Here is an 18,675-nt window from a genome sequence, read left to right on the forward strand (position 1 = left end):
CTCAGCCTCCTGTCTGTACGCAGACTCATCACCATCCTGGATGAGGCCAATGAGTGTGGTGTCGTCTGCGAACTTCATAAGTCTGACAGAAGGGTCCTGGGCAGTGCAGTCATTTGTGTACAGGGAGAAGAGCAGTGGGGAGAGAACGCACCCCTGGGGGGCGCCAGTGCTGATTGTGCGGGTTCTGGATGTGAGTTTCCCCATTCTCACTAACTGCTGCCTGTCTGTCAGAAAGCTGGTGATCCACTGACAGATAGAGCCAGGAACAGATAGCAGGGCTAACTTTGTCTGGAGCAGTGATGGGATGATGGTGTTGAAAGCAGAGCTGAAGTCCACAAACAGGATCCTCACATAGGTCCCTGGTCTATCCAGATGTTTCAGGACAAAATGCAGCCCCATGTTAACTGCATCCTCAACAGAACTGTTTGCTCTGTAGGCAAACTGCAAGGGGTCCAGTAAGGGTTCTGTGATGTCCTTCAGATAAGCCAGTACCAGTCTCTCGAATGACTTCATGACCACAGATGTGAGAGCGACGGGTCTGTAGTCATTCAGTCCTGTGATTTTGGGTTTCTTTGGGATGGGGATTATGGTGGAGCGCTTGAAACAGGAAGGAACTGTGCACAGCTCCAGTGATCTGTTGAAGATCTGAGAGAAGATGAAGGCCAGTTGAATAGCACAGCTTTTAAGACAGGCTGGGGAGATACCATCTGGGCCTGGTGCTTTTCTTGACTTTTGTTTCCTAAAGACTCGGCACACATCCTCTTCACTGATCTGAAGTGCAGGAGGTGGGGTGACTGAAGGTGATAGGTGTTGTGTAGAGAGAATGTCAGAGTTGGTGTGAGGTGTATAGTTAGCATTTTTAAATCTGCAGTAAAAGTCATTCAGATCATTGACCAGGTGTTGATTGCCTGCAAAATTGGGGGATGGTGGCTTGTAGTTGGTGATGTCTTTAAGGCCTTTCCACACAGACGCAGGGTCGTTGGCTGAAAACCGGTTTTCCAACATTTTGGAGTAGTTTCTCTTAGCCACTCTGATCTCCTTTGTCAATGTGTTCCTAGCCTGCTTGTACAAGACTTTGTCCCCTTTCCTGTAGGCATCCTCTTTGGCTTGGCGAATCTGTCTGAGTTTTGCTGAGAACCATGGTTTATCATTGTTGTATTTTAAGGAAGTCCTGGTAGGAATGCACAAATCCTCACAGAAACTGATGTATGATGTTACAGTCTCTGTGAGCTCGAACAGATCGCTGGTAGCAGCTTCAAAAACACTCCAATCGGTGCACTCGAAACAGGCTTGTAAGGCCCACTCTATTTCGTTGGTCCATCTTTTAACAGTCCTTACATAGGTTTGGCAGCATTTAGTTTCTGCCTGTAGGCTGGGATAAGGTGAACCAGGCAGTGATCAGACAGTCCTAAAGCTGCTCTAGGGACAGAGCGATATGCATTCTTTATTGTGGTGTAGCAATGGTCCAAAATAGTTTTGTCTCTGGTAGGGCATGTGATGTGTTGTCTGTATTTTGGCAGCTCGAGTGTAAGTTTTGCCTGATTAAAGTCGCCAAGAATAATAATAACAGAGTCCGGATGTTGTTGCTCAGTGTCCGTGATGTGATCGGCGAGCTGTTGTAACGCCACACTCACGTGCGCTTGCGGTGGAATGTAAACACACACGAGAATGAACGAGGAAAACTCTCGCGGTGAGTAAAAGGGTTTACAGTTAATGAAGAGTGCTTCTAGGTCGAGAAAGCACATCTTCTTCATCACTGTTGTATCTGTACACCACTTTTCATTGATGTAGAAACATACCCCACCACCGCGCGATTTCCCCGTTGATTCTGCGTCGCGGTCCGCTCTGAACAGCTGGTAGCCGGGCAGATGTAACGCACTGTCCGGGATGAAGTCATTTAGCCACGTTTCCACGAAACACAAAACAGCAGAGTTTGAAAAATCCTTATTTGTCCGGTAGAGTAGAAGAAGTTCGTCCGTTTTGTTTGGCAGAGAGCGCAGATTCGCCAGATGTATGCTAGGCAGCACAGTTTTAAAGCCGCGCTTTCTGAGCCTGATTAGCGCACCGGCTCGCTTCCCACACTTGTGCGTCCTGGAGCGCTTTGTTAGTGCCGCTGCGCCTCCGACTACGATGTTAAGTAAAACGTCCGAATAATCAAAAACTGGTAAAAGATCAGATGGTGTGCACCAGAGGCGGATTAACCATATGGGCAATTGGGCGAGTGCCCAGTGGCACAAAGACTTTAGGGGCACCAAATAAACCCACAATACAATTTTTTTTATAAATGTACATAAGCACTTGTTTTTTAAGACTTAAGTCACGCATCTGCGCTAAATAGGCGTGGCACCATGTGCGGGAATACCCCCACTTCAGATAAAAATGGTTCTGTCCTCCGCACTTTTTCCACACACCTCCGCCAACATTTCCGCCGATGTTATCTGGTTAGTTACATAGATTTGAGTGAATTAACATTCAGCCAATCACAAGTGAGTGTTATGAGGCGAGTTGTCTTTCGTATACACTTTAATCTTCAAACAGATGGAAGCGGGAACGATGCAGAACGCATTGTTGTAGCGGCGACCAAAAATGCGGGGATTAGCACTGATTAATAAAGGTATATATACATGGCATGCGTCAGAAATAAGGTGTTATAATGAAACAGGCTTGTAAGGCCCGCTCTGTTTCGCTGCTCCATCTCTTTGCTGTTCTTGCTACAGGCTTGGCAGATTTAAGCTTCTGTCTGTAGGTCGGAAGAAGATGAACCAGGCAATGATCAGAGAGACCCAGAGCTGCTCTGGGAACAGAGTGGTATGCATCCCGTATTGTGGTGTAACAGTGATCCAGAATGTTGCTGTCTCTGGTGGGGCATGTGATATGCTGCCTGTATTTTGGCAGCTCACGGGAGAGGTTTGCTCTGTTAAAGTCCCCAATAATAATAATAAGAGAATCCGGGTGTTGCTGCTCCGTGTCAGTGATGTAATCCTCCAGCTGTTGCAGCACCGCGCTCGCACAAGCATGTGGAGGAATGTAAACATTCACGAGAATAAATGAGGAAAACTCGCGTGGCGAATAAAAAGGTTTGCAGTTGATAGAGACTGCACGGATTGGAGTGTCTTTGAAGCTGCAGCCACTGATCTGGATGAGTTAACTGACACAGTGACATCCTACATCAGCTTCTGTGAGGACATGTGTATTCCCACCAGGACTCGCTTAACATACAACAATGACAAACCATGGTTTACAATGAAACTGAGACAGCTTCGTCAGGCCAAAGAAGATGCTTACAGAAGTGGGGACAAAGTCTTGTATAATCAGGCCAAAAACACACTGACAAAGGAGATAAGAGCAGCTAAGAGAAGCTACTCTGAAAAGCTGAAGAACCAGTTTTCAACCAACGACCCTGCATCAGTGTGGAAAGGCCTGAAAGACATTACCAACTACAAGCCATCATCCCTCAGTCTATGGGTAATCAACGACTGGCTGACGACCTGAACGACTTCTATTGTCGTTTTGAAATGCAGAGTCTCACCCTTCACACCCGCCCTGACCCTATCTCTGCTATACCATTAACACCTCCTCTTGACATTCAACCTGCACTTAAGATCTGCGAAGAGGATGTTTGCCAGCTTTTCCGCAAACAAAAGATCAGAAAAGCACCAGGCCCAGACAATGTCTCACCCTCCTGCCTGAAAGTCTGTGCGGAGCAGCTGTCGCCCATCTTCACTAATATTTTTAACAGATCTTTGGAGCATGTGAAGTCCCTTCATGCTTCAAACGCTCCACCATCATCCCTGTACAGAAGAAACCCAAAATATCTGGACTTAATGACTACAGGCCTGTTGCTTTAACATCTGTGGTCATGAAGTCATTTGAGAGACTTGTACTGGCCCACCTGAAGGACATCACCAGACCACTTCTTGATCCCCTCCAGTTTGCTTACCGAGCAAACAGGTCTGTGGACGATGCAGTAAACATGGGACTGCATTACATCCTACAACACCTAGACAGACCAGGGACTTACGTCAGGATCCTGTTTGTAGACTTCAGCTCGGCCTTCAACACCATAATCCCAGACCTCCTCCTGCCCAAGTTTACCCAGCTCTCTGTGCCAACCTCTACCTGTCAGTGGATTATTAACTTCCTGTCGAACAGGCAGCAGCTAGTGAGGTTGGGAAAATTTAAATCCAGCACATGTACCATCAGCACCGGAGCTCCTCAAGGATGTGTTCTTTCTCCACTGCTATATTCACTCTACACAAACGAATGCACCTCTACAGACCCTTCTGTCAAACTCCTGAAGTTTGCAGATGACACCACAGTCATTGGCCTTATTCAAGACGGTGATGAATCTGCCTACAGAAAGGAGGTTGCTCAGCTGGCTGCCTGGTGTAGTCAAAACAACCTAGAGCTGAATGCATTCAAGACAGTGGAGATGATAGTGGATTTCAGAAGGAACCCTCCATCACTTCCTCCCCTCACCATCCTGGACAGCACTGTGGATACTGTGGAGTCATTCAGGTTCCTGGGCTCCACCATCTCTCAGGACCTGAAGTGGGAGTCCCACATAGACTCCATTGTAAAGAAGGCCCAGCAGAGGTTATACTTCCTCCGTCAATTGAGGAAGTTCAACCTACCACAGGAGCTACTGACCCAGTTCTACTCAGTGGTCATCGAATCTGTTCTGTGCACTTCAATTACTGTTTGGTATGGCTCGGCCACCAAATCAGACCTACGAAGACTACAACGGACAGTTCGTAGTGCTGAGAAAATTATTGGTGCTCCTCTGCCCACACTTCAGGACCTGTACGATTCCAGAGTGAAAAACAGGGCAAGAAAAATCATCATTGACTCCACACACCCAGCACACAAACTCTTTGATCTGCTGCCCTCTGGCCGGCGCTTTAGAGCACCAAACACCAGGACTTCCAGACACAGAAGCAGCTTCTTCCCCCAGGCAATCTCCCTCCTAAACAGATAACTGCTCCTTAAGAGCAATATTCCACTTCCACTACTCCTATAGTGTGCACTATAGTGCCTTATTATATCTACATCTTATGTATACATGTATATAACACTACCTCTACTTACTAAATTATCCATTTGCACAAGTGTACATACAATCTGTTAATATGTTTATTCTACTATATACTACCCTGTACAATGTCTCTTATATGTTATTATCCCCCATTTTCTGTAAAATAGTCTTTATTTTATATATGCACAATTTAGAATCTTTTAGACTGTAAATCGTATTATATTGTATTGTCATTGTGTTGAATGTCTGTACTAGAAGCTTCCAACACCAAAGAAAATTCCTTGTGTGTGCAAGCACACTTGGCAATAAAGCTCTTCTGATTCTGATTCTGATTATAGTGCCGATAATGTATGCTAATAGTACGTGGAGGTAAGGCCACTATTTAAGGTCCAAACCTGGGTTTTAAAGTGAAAGTGAAGAACGTGTCATCACTATAGCAATCAATTCATATGTGTCCTTTTTAGTGGAGTACACTTTTATCTTAGTACTTATGTGATCGTTTAGTAAGAAGAATATACACATACTGTGCTTAAAAAGAGCGTTTGAATAGCTGTATAGCAGTTAAAATAGTAACAATAACGTTTCATGTTATTTGAATAACCTTGCTATACATTGTAATCTGGTGAATGCCACTTTGGTGAATTAAAGTCCCAATGTCCTGAAAATCTGTACATTGTTCCATTGTCCCCCTAATGTGAATACATACATGCAAACTATAGTGTGTGTGTGTGTGTCCCTGTACCCCCACTTTGTGGCACGCACAACATTTACACCTGTTAAAAAAATGTTAGTGATTTTTTTCACTACATCAAAACCTGAAATGTAACATTACAACAGAAAGCAGGTGCCCCTTAACTACAGTAGGCCTAATTGTTAAAAATGCTTGATGAAAAGAGTTGTTTTTTGTGTTCTATTCTACAAAAGTGTCATGTTAATGTGTAATTCTTGTAAAATAGTATATTGTAAATTGCTGAGTTTCATTCTTATAAAATCTTTTAATATATAAATCTTTTAATGAGTGGATTCTTGCGTGTGGGTAGGTGGGTTGATGGGGGGCACCTCTGGGGCTGTTGCCCAGGGGCACCATGAGGTCTTAATACGCCTCTGTGTTCACTAGTAGCAGAACCTTTTCATCACTGTTAAAACATCTCACTGAAATAATAGAAATACATGAAAAGCAATGGACTGAAATATTACAGCCAGCTGCCACACTGACATACTTGGATGAAGACAAGTATACAGAGGTGGGTAGTAACGCGCTACATTTACTTCGTTACATTTACTTGAGTAACATTTTGGAAAATATGTACTTTTTAAGTAAAATTAAAAGTGTGTACTTTTACTCTTACTTGAGTAAATTTCTAATAGAAAATCTGTACTTTTACTTCGTTACATAACTTACATTGCGTGACGTTCCTTCGTTCCTTCATTTTAAAATATGCTTTTTAAAACGCGTTGTTTATTTCAAGGTTGTCGTCTCTTTTTACGGGCATTCCCGAGTGATCGATTCTTTTGAGTCGATTCTTTTGAAAGCATTAATTGAACAATGGGCAAAACCATTTGAATAGGCTAATGAATCAGTTCAAATGATTTGTTCAGTTCGCAGCACGATCTGAATCATCTGAAGCAGGATTACTCACTCCTCGTAGCGCGAAACTTAAGAACACGCAGAACACAAAGAGCGTTGGATGAAGTGGATATTAATCTATATCTATACAATCAAAACTGCAAATGTGTCATATTGTTTGCCAGCAATGATAAATGCCCGCCATATGCGCGCACCCGCGCGACCTGTTCGTCAGACACGCAACATGCGCGTTACCTGTCAGACACAGAGACGTGGGCTTGCAGAAATATACATTTGAAGAACAGAAGGAAGAAAACTTGTTGATGGGCGTGTGGTTCACTGTTTACTGTTTGTTTACAAGTAAGAGCGTTTCACAACACACATGTGACACAACACGAGAAAACATGAACTTTGTTCAAAAATGTGTATTTCATTTAAGAGAGCACTGCAGATGTTCTAGATCATCTTAGGAAATGCTCTGAGTTTAGTTCATGCTTTAGTTTGACATGGTCTATTATTCTAAATAAGTTGTACATTGACATCAGGACTAGATGAAATTTACAGAAATGCTTGTCTCTTCTGTGTTTGTCTATTCTTTAGTCTCTCTAGTATATTGCAAAGATATCTGCTTATGATAATTAAAAATATTGATTAAAATGTAATATTAAAATATTGGCGTTAATATTAATTTTATGTAGTAGGCCTATATAATCAGATACAAAGTAACTAAGTAACTAGCCACTTGAGTAGTTTTTTCATTGCATACTTTTTTACTTTCACTCAAGTAAATTTTAAAATAGTGACTTTTACTTTTTACTTGAGTAACAATTTCTCTAGTTACTTGTACTTTTACTTGAGTAAAGATTTTGGCTACTCTACCCACCTCTGGTGATATGAACTGAAGAAGAGGGAGGACCAACATTTGAAGGATCTGGAGAAATTCTTTATGGAGGAATGGACTCAGATGACTCTCAATGTAATCTCAAACCTAATCAGACTGAAAAGAAAACACTCAGAGCTGATTTTCTTATAAATTAAGGTTGCGGGGTGAATTAAATACAAGGGTGCCAATAATTGTGGCCAACATATATGGAAGAAAAATATGTTTTTCTCAATGTGATATTCCCCCCACTTCAAATTGTTTTCCTTCAATGAAATGTTGGAATTTTGTAGATTTTTTTAAATAAAAGATTAAAAGGAGAAACAATGCAGATTTAATTTTACAGCCTTCTTTGCTCATATTTACCAAGGGTGCCAATAATGGTGAGCAGGACTGTAACTATGGACTAGATCCTTATTAGGTATTCAATAATTACTAAAAAATATATCCTCATTGAGAACTACTTGTGAACTATGACTAATTATAAGAAATTACAGATTAATTACTAATAATCACAACAGAAACATGTCGAGAAAGTCTTTTCCAGAAGGCTCAGTTAAGTTCTTTGTGGAAACATAATTTATTAATATTTTAGCCCTCCAAATATGTTGGCTGGCTGCATGTGGAGATTGTGACTAGTATAGATATATACTCTTAAAATGCTGGGTTATCATTTATTTATTTGGGTTATTTTTAAAGCCGTGGGTAGTTTTGTTTGTGTAATCCAACTGCAGAGAAGTCCTCCCAAGGTTACTGTCACTCAAGATATGTCTTTTGGAGTTAAATACAAATTGATACTAAATAGAGTTCATATTATGAGTTGTTCAATACAATTTTATTTACATAGCACTTTTTTATGGGGCACAGCTTTATATGTTGCATATCCGTTTTACATTTCAGTCAATTGTTTAAATGTTAGTAATTCAGCATGACTTCTTAATTATTAATATTACACATTTTATAACCAGGTTAAGAGTTTAAGATAAATACTCACTTTTTTGGCATGTTTTCTTTGTGAGTATTAGTAATTAATTGGTAATTCCTTATAATTAGTCATAGTTCACAAGTAGTTCTCATTGAGGATATTTTTATTTAGTAATTATCAAATAACTAATAAAGATATACCATTGTCACAAATTTGCAATTAGTTACTAATTAATTAATATTTCTTCCATATTAGTTAATAGACTTATGTTCAGTGTTAATCTAGTACTACTTATTACTTCATTACTTATTACAGCATAGTTACTTGTTAACAACGGGCCATTATTCTAAAGTGTTACCGATTATACTTTTATAACACTTTAATATATAATTGAGATTTATTATATACACCTTGTACTTAAGAGAGACCAAAACTTGGCCAAGTAAATGCTCAAACAGTTTGCATGTAACACATTTTTAGTAGAGGCATCACAGCGTCATTCACTTCAGACCTCAACACTGAGTTTACAAACCTCAATCATGTTAACAATCATCAAACATCATTAAACATCGTAAAGTAAAAAAAGGAACTATAAATACTACAGTTCACTTACAATGACAACAACAACAACAACAACAACAACAATATAGCCAGCAAACCCTAAAACAGCAATCATTTAAATCATTTTAACCAGGAATTTGAAAATGCCCCGATGCATGCTGGGAACTTTCATAGACCAGAAGTGTTGGTTGAGATTACACAGTTTGCGAAGTTGGTCAAAGTTCTTGATGCACTTACATTTAGTCATTTAGCAGATGCTTTTATCCAAAGCGACTTACAGAGAGTTCAGGGAGCAATAAGCGATATGTCATACAGGAGCAATAATACAATAGGTGCTAATACAAAGTTACTAGTTTCAACAAAAGCTGGACCACTCCCTGTTGAGAGAAAGAGAGAGGGTTAGTGTTTTTTTTCTTTCATTTTGCTGTCAAGTATTCACAGAAGAGATGGGTTTTAAGTAGTTTTTTGACTGTTGTGAGAGATGTGGTTGACCGGACTGAGTTAGGAAGAATGTTCCACCAAGAAGGAGTTGTGAAGGAGAATGAGTGGGAAAGCAATTTACTGCCCTTATGAGAAGGCAATACAAGACGCCACTGGTTTGCTGAACGCAGGGTTCTTGATGGGGTGTAGGAGGGTGTGAAAGTATGCTGGTGCAGATCCAGTGATAGTCCTGTAGGCAAGCATTACTGACTTGAATCTGAGGCGGGCTTCAACTGGTAGCCAGTGGAGAGAGATGAAAAGGGGTTTCACATGAGCCCTTTTGGGCTGTTGGAAGACTAGGCGTGCTGCTGCGTTCTGAACCAGCTGGAGTGGTTTGATAGCCTTTGCAGGAAGACCAGCAAAGAGAGCATTGCAGTAGTCCAACCTTGAGATTACCAGGGCCTGGACAAGCAGTTGTGCCGCATGCTCAGTGAGATAGGGTCTAACCTTTCTAATGTTGAATAAGGCATATCGGCATGACCACATTGTCTTTGCAATGTGATCATTGAAGGGCAGCTGTTCATCAAATATGACTCCGAGGTTCCTGGCTGTTTTGGAAGCAGTAATTGTGGTATTGCCAAGTTGGATGGTGAGATCGTGTTGCACCGTGGGGTGTGCCAGAAACACGAGTAGTTCTGTCTTGGCAGGGTTCAGCTGGAGGTGATGCTCTTTCATCCAAGCTGAGATGACTTCTAGGCAGGCTGTAATGCGAGCTGCTACAGTGGTATCATCTGGGTGAAACAAGATGTAGATCTGGGTGTCGTCAGCATAACAGTGATACGAGAAGCCGTGTGCCCGTATGATGAGCCCCAAGGATGTTGGGATGGAAAAAATGTGTAGATGGAAAAAAGCAGCGGTCCAAGCACTGATCCCTGAGGGACCCCAGTGATCATGTGGTGAGCAGTGGACAGCAAGCCTGTCCATGACACCCTGAAGTATCTGCCGGAGAGGTAGGATTTGAACCTCAGGAGTGCCTGAGATTCCTAGAGATGACAGGGTTGCTAGCAGTATCTGGTGATTGACAATCTCAAACGCTGTAGATAGGTCTAGCAGAATCAGGACCGAGGATTTACAGTAGATTCCGCCTTGGCTAGCCGCAGTGCTTCTGTGACCGATAACAGTGCAGTCTCAGTGGAGTGGTTTGTTTTGAAGCCAGACTGCTTGTCATCCAATTGCTTGAAGCAAGACTGCTTGTCATCCATTGCTTTGTGCAATTACCTAAATATCTAAGTACAGACAACAAAATAATCTTTGTTAGTACCACATTTACTCTAATTTTGTTCACTATAGTCTACTCAAATATTAAATTCTTCTACTAAAAATCTTTGTTCAAGTTACTTTATTACCTTTGCTGCCAGAACAATTTGAAGTTGTATTTTTTACAGTGTAATGTTGCACTTATGGGAAATTTCATATTAAACTTCAAGAAACATGCTAGCTGCTAGCATGCTACTAATGTATTATATATACAATATCGAATAAAACTGTATTGTTGAAAAGATGAGGCTTTTATGACCCAGTTGACAGGTTATTCAGTAATTATCTATACACTCCTGCTGGAGATCCTGCTAACTCACCTGTCATCCACATGAGAACAAAACTTTACGGTTTGGACAATTCCCTTACTTCTCTAGCTATCCAGGATTAACAACTTTGGTCTCTGAGTTAGACAAGTCAAAACAAATGTGGGCAACTGAAACTTAACTCATTTCTGCAGGACCATTATCGTCTAAAATATCTCAACACTCTGCTTCTCTCCCTCTTGAACCTTTCTGAACAATCAGAACCTGTGGACCCAGTTGCCATGTTGGGTTTTGCTTTGAATGGCTCCATTGTTGTGCTGTAACAAGATGCCAAAGCTGGTTGTTTGATCCTCTGTTTGGAAAAGTTTTCCTTCCCTTTTCTATTATTTCCCTTTTTGTTAATCATCAGCTGAGAAGGTCAAGGAACATTGTCTTTTGTCGTGCAGTTTCTTCCTTTTCTCCTTGTATCTCCTCATGTTTATTGTGAGTTGGTATGGATTGCATTTGATTGCACATTTTCCAAATGGAGATGTAGACTTTCCTTTGCAGCTCTTAAAGTGATTGTGGACCATTATCATACTAGATTGTTGAAGCCTATCCACATATTTGTCTTGGAGTTGCTTGGTTTCGCAGCAGGTGTGTCTGTCAACTGACTTCTAGGAGGTAAAATCATGGTGTTTAGTGTGAAAGCATAGAGGCCACTGTCTTTCAGTCTGAGTGCAGGCAAACTGTCAGAAATCACATTTTAGTGGCTTGCTCTCTCAGCGTGACCCGCCTGCTTGACTTGCCTTTGCCCATTTTTGATGGGCATACAGTATGCAAGTAAGCGCTTTCTAAAATATTACATACTCTATAAACAATACATTTGCAAACAGATTTAAAGCTTCCATCCATAACTTGCATAAGCTAGCTGTATAAACACTCCATGACATATTATTTAAGGATATCTGGCTATGGAGTCATTCACATCATTTAATACAGGTTATCAGATTGCAAGGTTTTAGCAAACATTGCTAGCATCCACTGGCTTGAGGAAGGACAAATATGCAAACATCATTGTCACATTGTACAAGGTCTTTTTCTTTGGCATGCTGTTTTGCCTTTGTGTTTAACATGATTTGTGGATAGCCATCTAGGCTCAGTTTCTTTTGAAAGCTGATAAAGAAAATGTGCATTTGCGCATGAATAATTGACAGATCAAATTAGCCCTTCAATCACAAAGGATTTGGTGTGTAGGTGAATGTGTACAGTATATGCTTAAGTAGAGGCTGGTTCATCTTAGGGGAAAAAATTGTTTGCTAATATTAATAATATATATTCTCAATAATTATGTATTTTATATTTTGTAAATTTACATTGGATAGTACATACATACATACATGTATGCATTTGACAGACACTTTATAACAAAGTGACTTACATTGCATTATACTATGCATTTGTTTCTAAGTATACTGTATGTGCAATCCCTGGGATGGAACCCATGACCTTGGCGTTGCTAACGCCATGCTCTAACCACTGAGCAGGAAAGCCATGTTGTAATAACAACAACAGCAATAATAATAATATTTGTTGTTGTTGTTGTCAATCAGGGACTTTAAAACATTGCAATAGTGCAATAAAGTGGAAGTAGGCTTACATTTCTAAATTAACATCTAAACTGTTTCTAGGTCATGTTCTGTGTGTCTATTTATGTGTACTTGCCATCACTCATACTTGCATGGCAAATGCAGTGGTATAGTGCATTTGTAATAAAGTAAAGAGAAAAAAACTGAACATGTGCACTATTAAATTATTAATGACAGCTAATGAAAATAATTGTTTCGGGATGAACTGAAAGATTTAACTGTACATGTCCCTCGATACACAGATGCACACACCGAGATCCATACACACACAGAAAATATTTAATTGATAAACATGAATTACCATCTGATCACAATGTCACAATCATCTCTGTCAGTACATTTTCATGCAGCGGTGGACAATAATTGTGAATTGTGTTTCTGGAAGGTCTTGGGATGTGGTGTTGTGGAAAAATATCAGTCTTGTAGTTCAAAAAATCTCTCAGACAAAGAAGGTCCGGGTGTCAAGGAGTTAACTTTATTTGCTCGAGCCAAACAAAGTGTGATGTTCCAAGTCATCTAAAAACCAAGTGTTTTCCAGTCTACAATTATAGTAAAACTTCTGAAAGGTGGTCTCTTCTAAAACCAATCAGGTACTTTCCTGTTATCTCTTATTTTTATTAACCAATTGTTAATTGTCTGCCACCAATAAGTCCCAGGCAACAAGGTACGTATCTAATGGTGGTACGCTGGCTATTACATCATTTTTAAAATAATTTGCATACAATGGTTACCACACGAGACCACGAAACAAGCCATGGTCTCCATACGAGACCACCAAACACACCTTGGCGTACGTGCGTAATCATGGTTACTTTTAAACAGTGGAAAATCCCCAGGTTTCAGAGAGAGCACAACAGGCTTCAAACTCTAGGCCTCTAAAAACATCACTGGATTTTACCTTGTTACATTGTGCTCAAATGTGCTTTAAACATGCTTAAAGTGACATTAAGTGCATTCATATGAACAATCATTGGTTACAGGTACAGATTGTGTCATTAAATCATCAATTCTTCTTCAAATAATCAAATCATTATCATAAACCTACTTATATTTAATCATACTTATTAAATGTGATTTCAGATCAACTCATCTATATACTAATGTTCCTATGGATACTTCTTAATACTTTTTTAGGTATTTTATCAAGTGCATTTATAACTGTGGTGAATAACAGTGCTCAATACTCAACATGTAAAATATATCTGTATGTGTTCAGAAATTACACAATATGTGGCTGCCTCTGCTTCAGTGGGTAATAGGGATGGGCGATATTATATCGTTTGCGATATACCGGTAGAAATTCCCCACACGATAGGAATTAGTTTTCCCGCGATATAAACGATAAATTCTAGTTGATGACGTATTTCTTTGTGAGACCCATTCACAGCTCATATGTGAAGCGAAAACGGGTATAGCGGAGGGCGGACGTGAAGCTGAGAAAGAGTTTGCATTAAAAGCTCTAAATCTCGTTTTAGGTTGGCACTGTAGATGCATCCGAGTTAATGTTTAGTTTCACTTTCGTTTTATTTAATTCGTTTGTTAAGTATTCGTTGATAGTCATAATGCGTTACACCACAACATTTAGTTTGGCTAAAAGTATTTATTTAAACATTCTTTAGATGTTATGCGCGCGTGCTCAAATAGTTTAGTATGATTTCTTGCCTGTTATATACAGGATGAACGGAGCATCCCGTGCGCAGCTCGCGCCCACATGTGCTTTCATAGCGATACAGCGCGCACAGCACTGCTGCCTGTTTACATACAGTACGAACGCGAGTTTGTATTACGTTATTTTAAATACGTTTATGAGCGTATAAAAGCATGGATTATTTAATTAGATTTCTTTTATCCGCATTTTTCTGTTCTCTTTCTGTAGCGCGAGTCATAGACAGATTCAGTGTATGTTGCTGTGAGAAGAGAAGGTTCACACAGTTCAAGAGAGATTGATTGACAGCGTGATGCGATCGATCGTTTCCACCCAACAATAGAATATATACAGTTTTAGGTATGACATGATGTGTTTATTGAGCTTTAGTTCATTTAACTTATCTTTACTACAACCTTTTGAAGTCGAATCTCACTATTATATTTTATATTTACAAAAATACTGTAGGTATATTTTAGGAGCTGTTTGATTTGGGGTAAGTTTTACTTTTTGATAATATTTGTTTTTCTGAGGGTCTAGACTACATGCAGCTACTATCACTTGACGCAAAAAACAGCGATGGATGGCGTTATGGATATATCGTCATTTTTATCGTTATCGCAAGAAATACCAGGAATTATCGTGATAGAGTTTTAGGGCCATATCGCCCATCCCTAGTGGGTAAGCCATTGGAAGACATGGAAGATCTTGCCTGCTCTAGTTGGCCATGAATTAATTTGCACACATATGAAAGAAAAAGAGCCTCTGGCAAAGAACCCGAGATATTTGTGCTGTCTGGTGTCAGATACCGAAGGGGAATGTGTTTGTGTGTAGATGAATGCTCTACCTCACCCATCTTGCATGGTGGAGGAGCATAGGTTTATCCTGGTCTCCATGGCAACACTGCAGCATTCCAGGGCCATACAAAAACTCAGGTGCCCAGGGCAAAATAGTTGATGTAGTGGGACAAGGAAAGAGAAAGGAAAGGAGAGAATATTTTTAAGTGCTTAATAGCGGAAGCAACATTTTTTCATAACAGTTCAATTTTTATGGTCAAGGGACAAATGAATTTTGTGATTTAATTCAATATGTACATATGTTCAGTATTGTTTGATTCTGTTTAATGTTTTATGCCAATGTGCTCAGAGCTTAGTTGACTCATCCTCATGCCATAGATGTATAGAAATTATAAAAGTAAAAGTAATCAAAGACTTAATCGAAACAGGGGTTAATACAGTAAATGTCTTCTGAAACAAAACGGTAGGTTTGACAAAGCAAACAAGATTTTAAGCGCCAATTTCAATACCTGCAGCTTGTGACCTGCAGATAAAAGAAAGTCCTATTGATTTAGAACAACATAATGGAGAATAAATGACAGCAATTCTATTAATTTAACTAAACCACAGACTACTCAGAGTAAAGTTGTGTCTTCCTGTGCACACACACATGCACTGAATTGATCTGTGGAGAATATATTTTTAACCCAAGCCAAATATTCTTTTTGCAGAGGGGTTAAAAGGGCAAATGAAAAATTCTGTAAATTATTTATAATAGCTGAAACTCTTTTAGTGTTCCTCTGTTGGGTAGGGAGTGAGCCTGTGCACTGGAATGTGCTTTACTTATATATTGTCAGATATGTGGTGAGGAGGTGCTTTTATCTACATGAACAAAATAATTGTTCGTGGGAAAAGAAGTAGGTCACGTCATTTACTTCAGGTCAGAAACAAGCTGGAAGATTTTTGCAGGTTTAGCTCGACATATAGAATAAGTGACACTAATTATAGTTTTTTTTGTCTCTTAGGAAAGAAGAAGGTGAACTGCTAACTGCTGTGGATAAGGAAGGTTAGTAGACGGTTACGCTATTTATGTCACATAAAAAGAAGAGTCGTATTTGGGGTTAATAGGCCATTATTGGGGGATAAAGACAGCTCAACAACTTGGTAGGGATGAAATAATAAAGAAGTACTATTCCAGTATTGTCACCTAAGTATAAGGTATCCTGTACAGTCAAGGTGGTCATTATCTGACAAAGGAAGAGTTTAGACAGCTTGCGCTTGACAAGTGATCAGGATCCTAAACGACTTTATTTTGTTATATGTTTGTAACTGAAGAAATTGGATAAAAATGATTGATTTGGGATAAATTATTGTATTAGTTTTTATCTTATTCTGTGAAACTATTCACTATTCACTATATTATTTGAATGCTAATACGGTCCACGTTAAGGATTCAATGGACACAAATGAGCATATTTAGACACTGAGTGCATTGGAAGTGTCACGGACGGGTGTGGAGTGGAGGAAGAACCCAGATGCAGGCAGCGGCAGTGAAGGGGTTAACAGAGATTTTATTTAACAAAATAAAACAAAACAAAAACCCACGAGGGGGTGTAAACAAGACAGGATAATAATAAGAGTAAAAAGGGACGTAAACTAACTATACACTAAACTAGACAATACTTGACATAGACTAAACTAACACTTACTATGACAGGAAGACGGCAACATGAGGCACAGGCAAGCATACAGACAAGAACCATATACATACATTCAGAACGTAATACATGAGCAACAAGACAATGGAACAAGAGGACTATTTAAAGGCAAGACAAACGAGGGATAATGACACAGGGCAGGTAGGAAACATTAGACATGGCAGGGAAGCAATACATGAAACGAGAGGGGCGGGGCCAATGACAAGACACGAGAAAACACATGAGCTGTCAAATCAAACAACTCATGGCTTTCTCACATAGAACCTAAGGGCTCTGTCCCGATCCTGCCACATGACTAGAAATACAGAACCAAGAATGCAGGACCGTGACAGAGCCCCCCCCCCCCCCTTAATGAACACCCCCAGGTGTTCACAAAGGGGTTGACAAACAAGACATGGGACAAAGAGAGGAACCAGACAAACATGGTGAACATGACAAGGGGCATACAAGAAAACAAGACCATGGGTTGGGGTGACTCAATAAAAATTACAAACATGGGAGGGGGGTGGGGACAGACAAGGGCTTGTGGGGGGAACAGTCCTAGGGGGAATAGTTCTTGTCCCCGGCTGCGCTCGAGGGCGCGGAGTCCTGGGGGACTTTGTAGGGGAAGTCCTGGGGGGAACCGCCGACTGGAATGTCGGCAAGACAAGGTAGGGCGCCGGCTGGAAGGCCGGCTGCACAGGGCTGGGGACCGGCTGGAAGGCCAGCTGCTTCACCGGCAGGAAGGCCGGCTGGAGGGCCGGCTGCTGCACTGGCTGGAAGGCCGGCTGCTGCACCGGCTGGGATGCCGGCTGCTGCACTGGCTGGAACGCCGGCTGCTGCACCGGACTGGACACTGGAGTGGACTCCGTCTGCACCGGACTGGCCACCGGACTGGACACCGGACTGGACGCCGGCTGGATCACTGGCTGGACATGACTGGACACCGGCTGCACCGGACTGGACACGGGACTGGACACCGACTGCACCGGACTGGATTCTGGCTGCACCGGACTGGACGCTGGCTGCACCGGCTGGGGTGGAGTCCGCACTGCCCGCCACTGCCTCTTTTTCTTGAGCCTTGCCCGGTGGCCGCCCGGTGGCCGGTTGCAGGAAGGATGTAGAGGGAACTAACACTTACTATGACAGGAAGACGGCAACATGAGGCACAGGCAAGCATACAGACAAGAACCATATACATACATTCAGAACGTAATACACGAGCAACAAGACAATGAAACAAGAGGACTATTTAAAGGCAAGACAAACGAGGGATAATGACACAGGGCAGGTGGGAAACATTATACACTGCAGGGAAGCAATACATGAAACGAGCGGGGCCAATGACAAGATATGAGAAAACACATGAGCTGTCAAAACAAACAACTCATGGCTTTCTCACATAGAACCTAAGGGCTCCGTCCCGAACCTGCTACATGACTAGAAATACAGAACCAAGAATGCAGGACCGTGACATGGACGTGCTGCCACATCTTCTGCATTATTGGAGTTCATTAGCAGTTGAGTGTACATCAGTTAGCACTCACTATAATAGTGCATCATAAAATTAAATGAATGCATTCGATAATGTTCACTATGGTCTTGGACACCACTACAAAATCAGACACAGCCTAGAGCTGTCAATTTGATGCTTTAACTCACTGCAAATAATGATTAAAACAACAGTGGTCATGCAGAAAAATATTTTTTGCAATTACTTACGTTTTGAATTCTGTTTAATTATGCTTTAAATTGCGGGCTGTAATCTACAGCATTACCGAATGGTAAGGGTCTCGAAGCATGATACAATGTCAGTGTACACAAACCACTAAGAATAGATACATTTATAAAAAGTCTTCTGACAGACAGACAGCTTAAATACTGCATCAATCAGTATTGGGTGGAGTGAGCTGTTGGTTCCAATTTGCAACCTCACCAGTAGATGCCACTAAAATATC

At 40.9% G+C, this 18,675-nt stretch overlaps 1 protein-coding gene across 1 annotated transcript; it reads right to left on the reverse strand.

The window, feature by feature from the left end:
* Positions 1–8,887: 8,887 nt before the first annotated feature.
* Positions 8,888–16,030, reverse strand: LOC130570562 (uncharacterized). Its single transcript, XM_057360921.1, has 2 exons — positions 15,092–16,030; positions 8,888–10,674 (listed from the first exon to the last, which is right to left on the reverse strand). The coding sequence occupies exon 2, from the start codon at positions 10,370–10,372 to the stop codon at positions 9,536–9,538; it is 837 nt and encodes a 278-aa protein (XP_057216904.1). The 5' UTR covers positions 10,373–10,674; positions 15,092–16,030; the 3' UTR covers positions 8,888–9,535.
* Positions 16,031–18,675: the final 2,645 nt, after the last annotated feature.

Source organism: Triplophysa rosa, linkage group LG2 (genome assembly GCF_024868665.1).
Source record: "Triplophysa rosa linkage group LG2, Trosa_1v2, whole genome shotgun sequence".
In the NCBI taxonomy this organism is placed as follows: Eukaryota; Metazoa; Chordata; class Actinopteri; order Cypriniformes; family Nemacheilidae; genus Triplophysa; species Triplophysa rosa.

Bases quoted from the DNA above. Each gene is read 5' to 3' on its own strand.
- LOC130570562 (XM_057360921.1), bottom strand. From the start codon at position 10,372: ATGGACAGGCTTGCTGTCCACTGCTCACCACATGATCACTGGGGTCCC.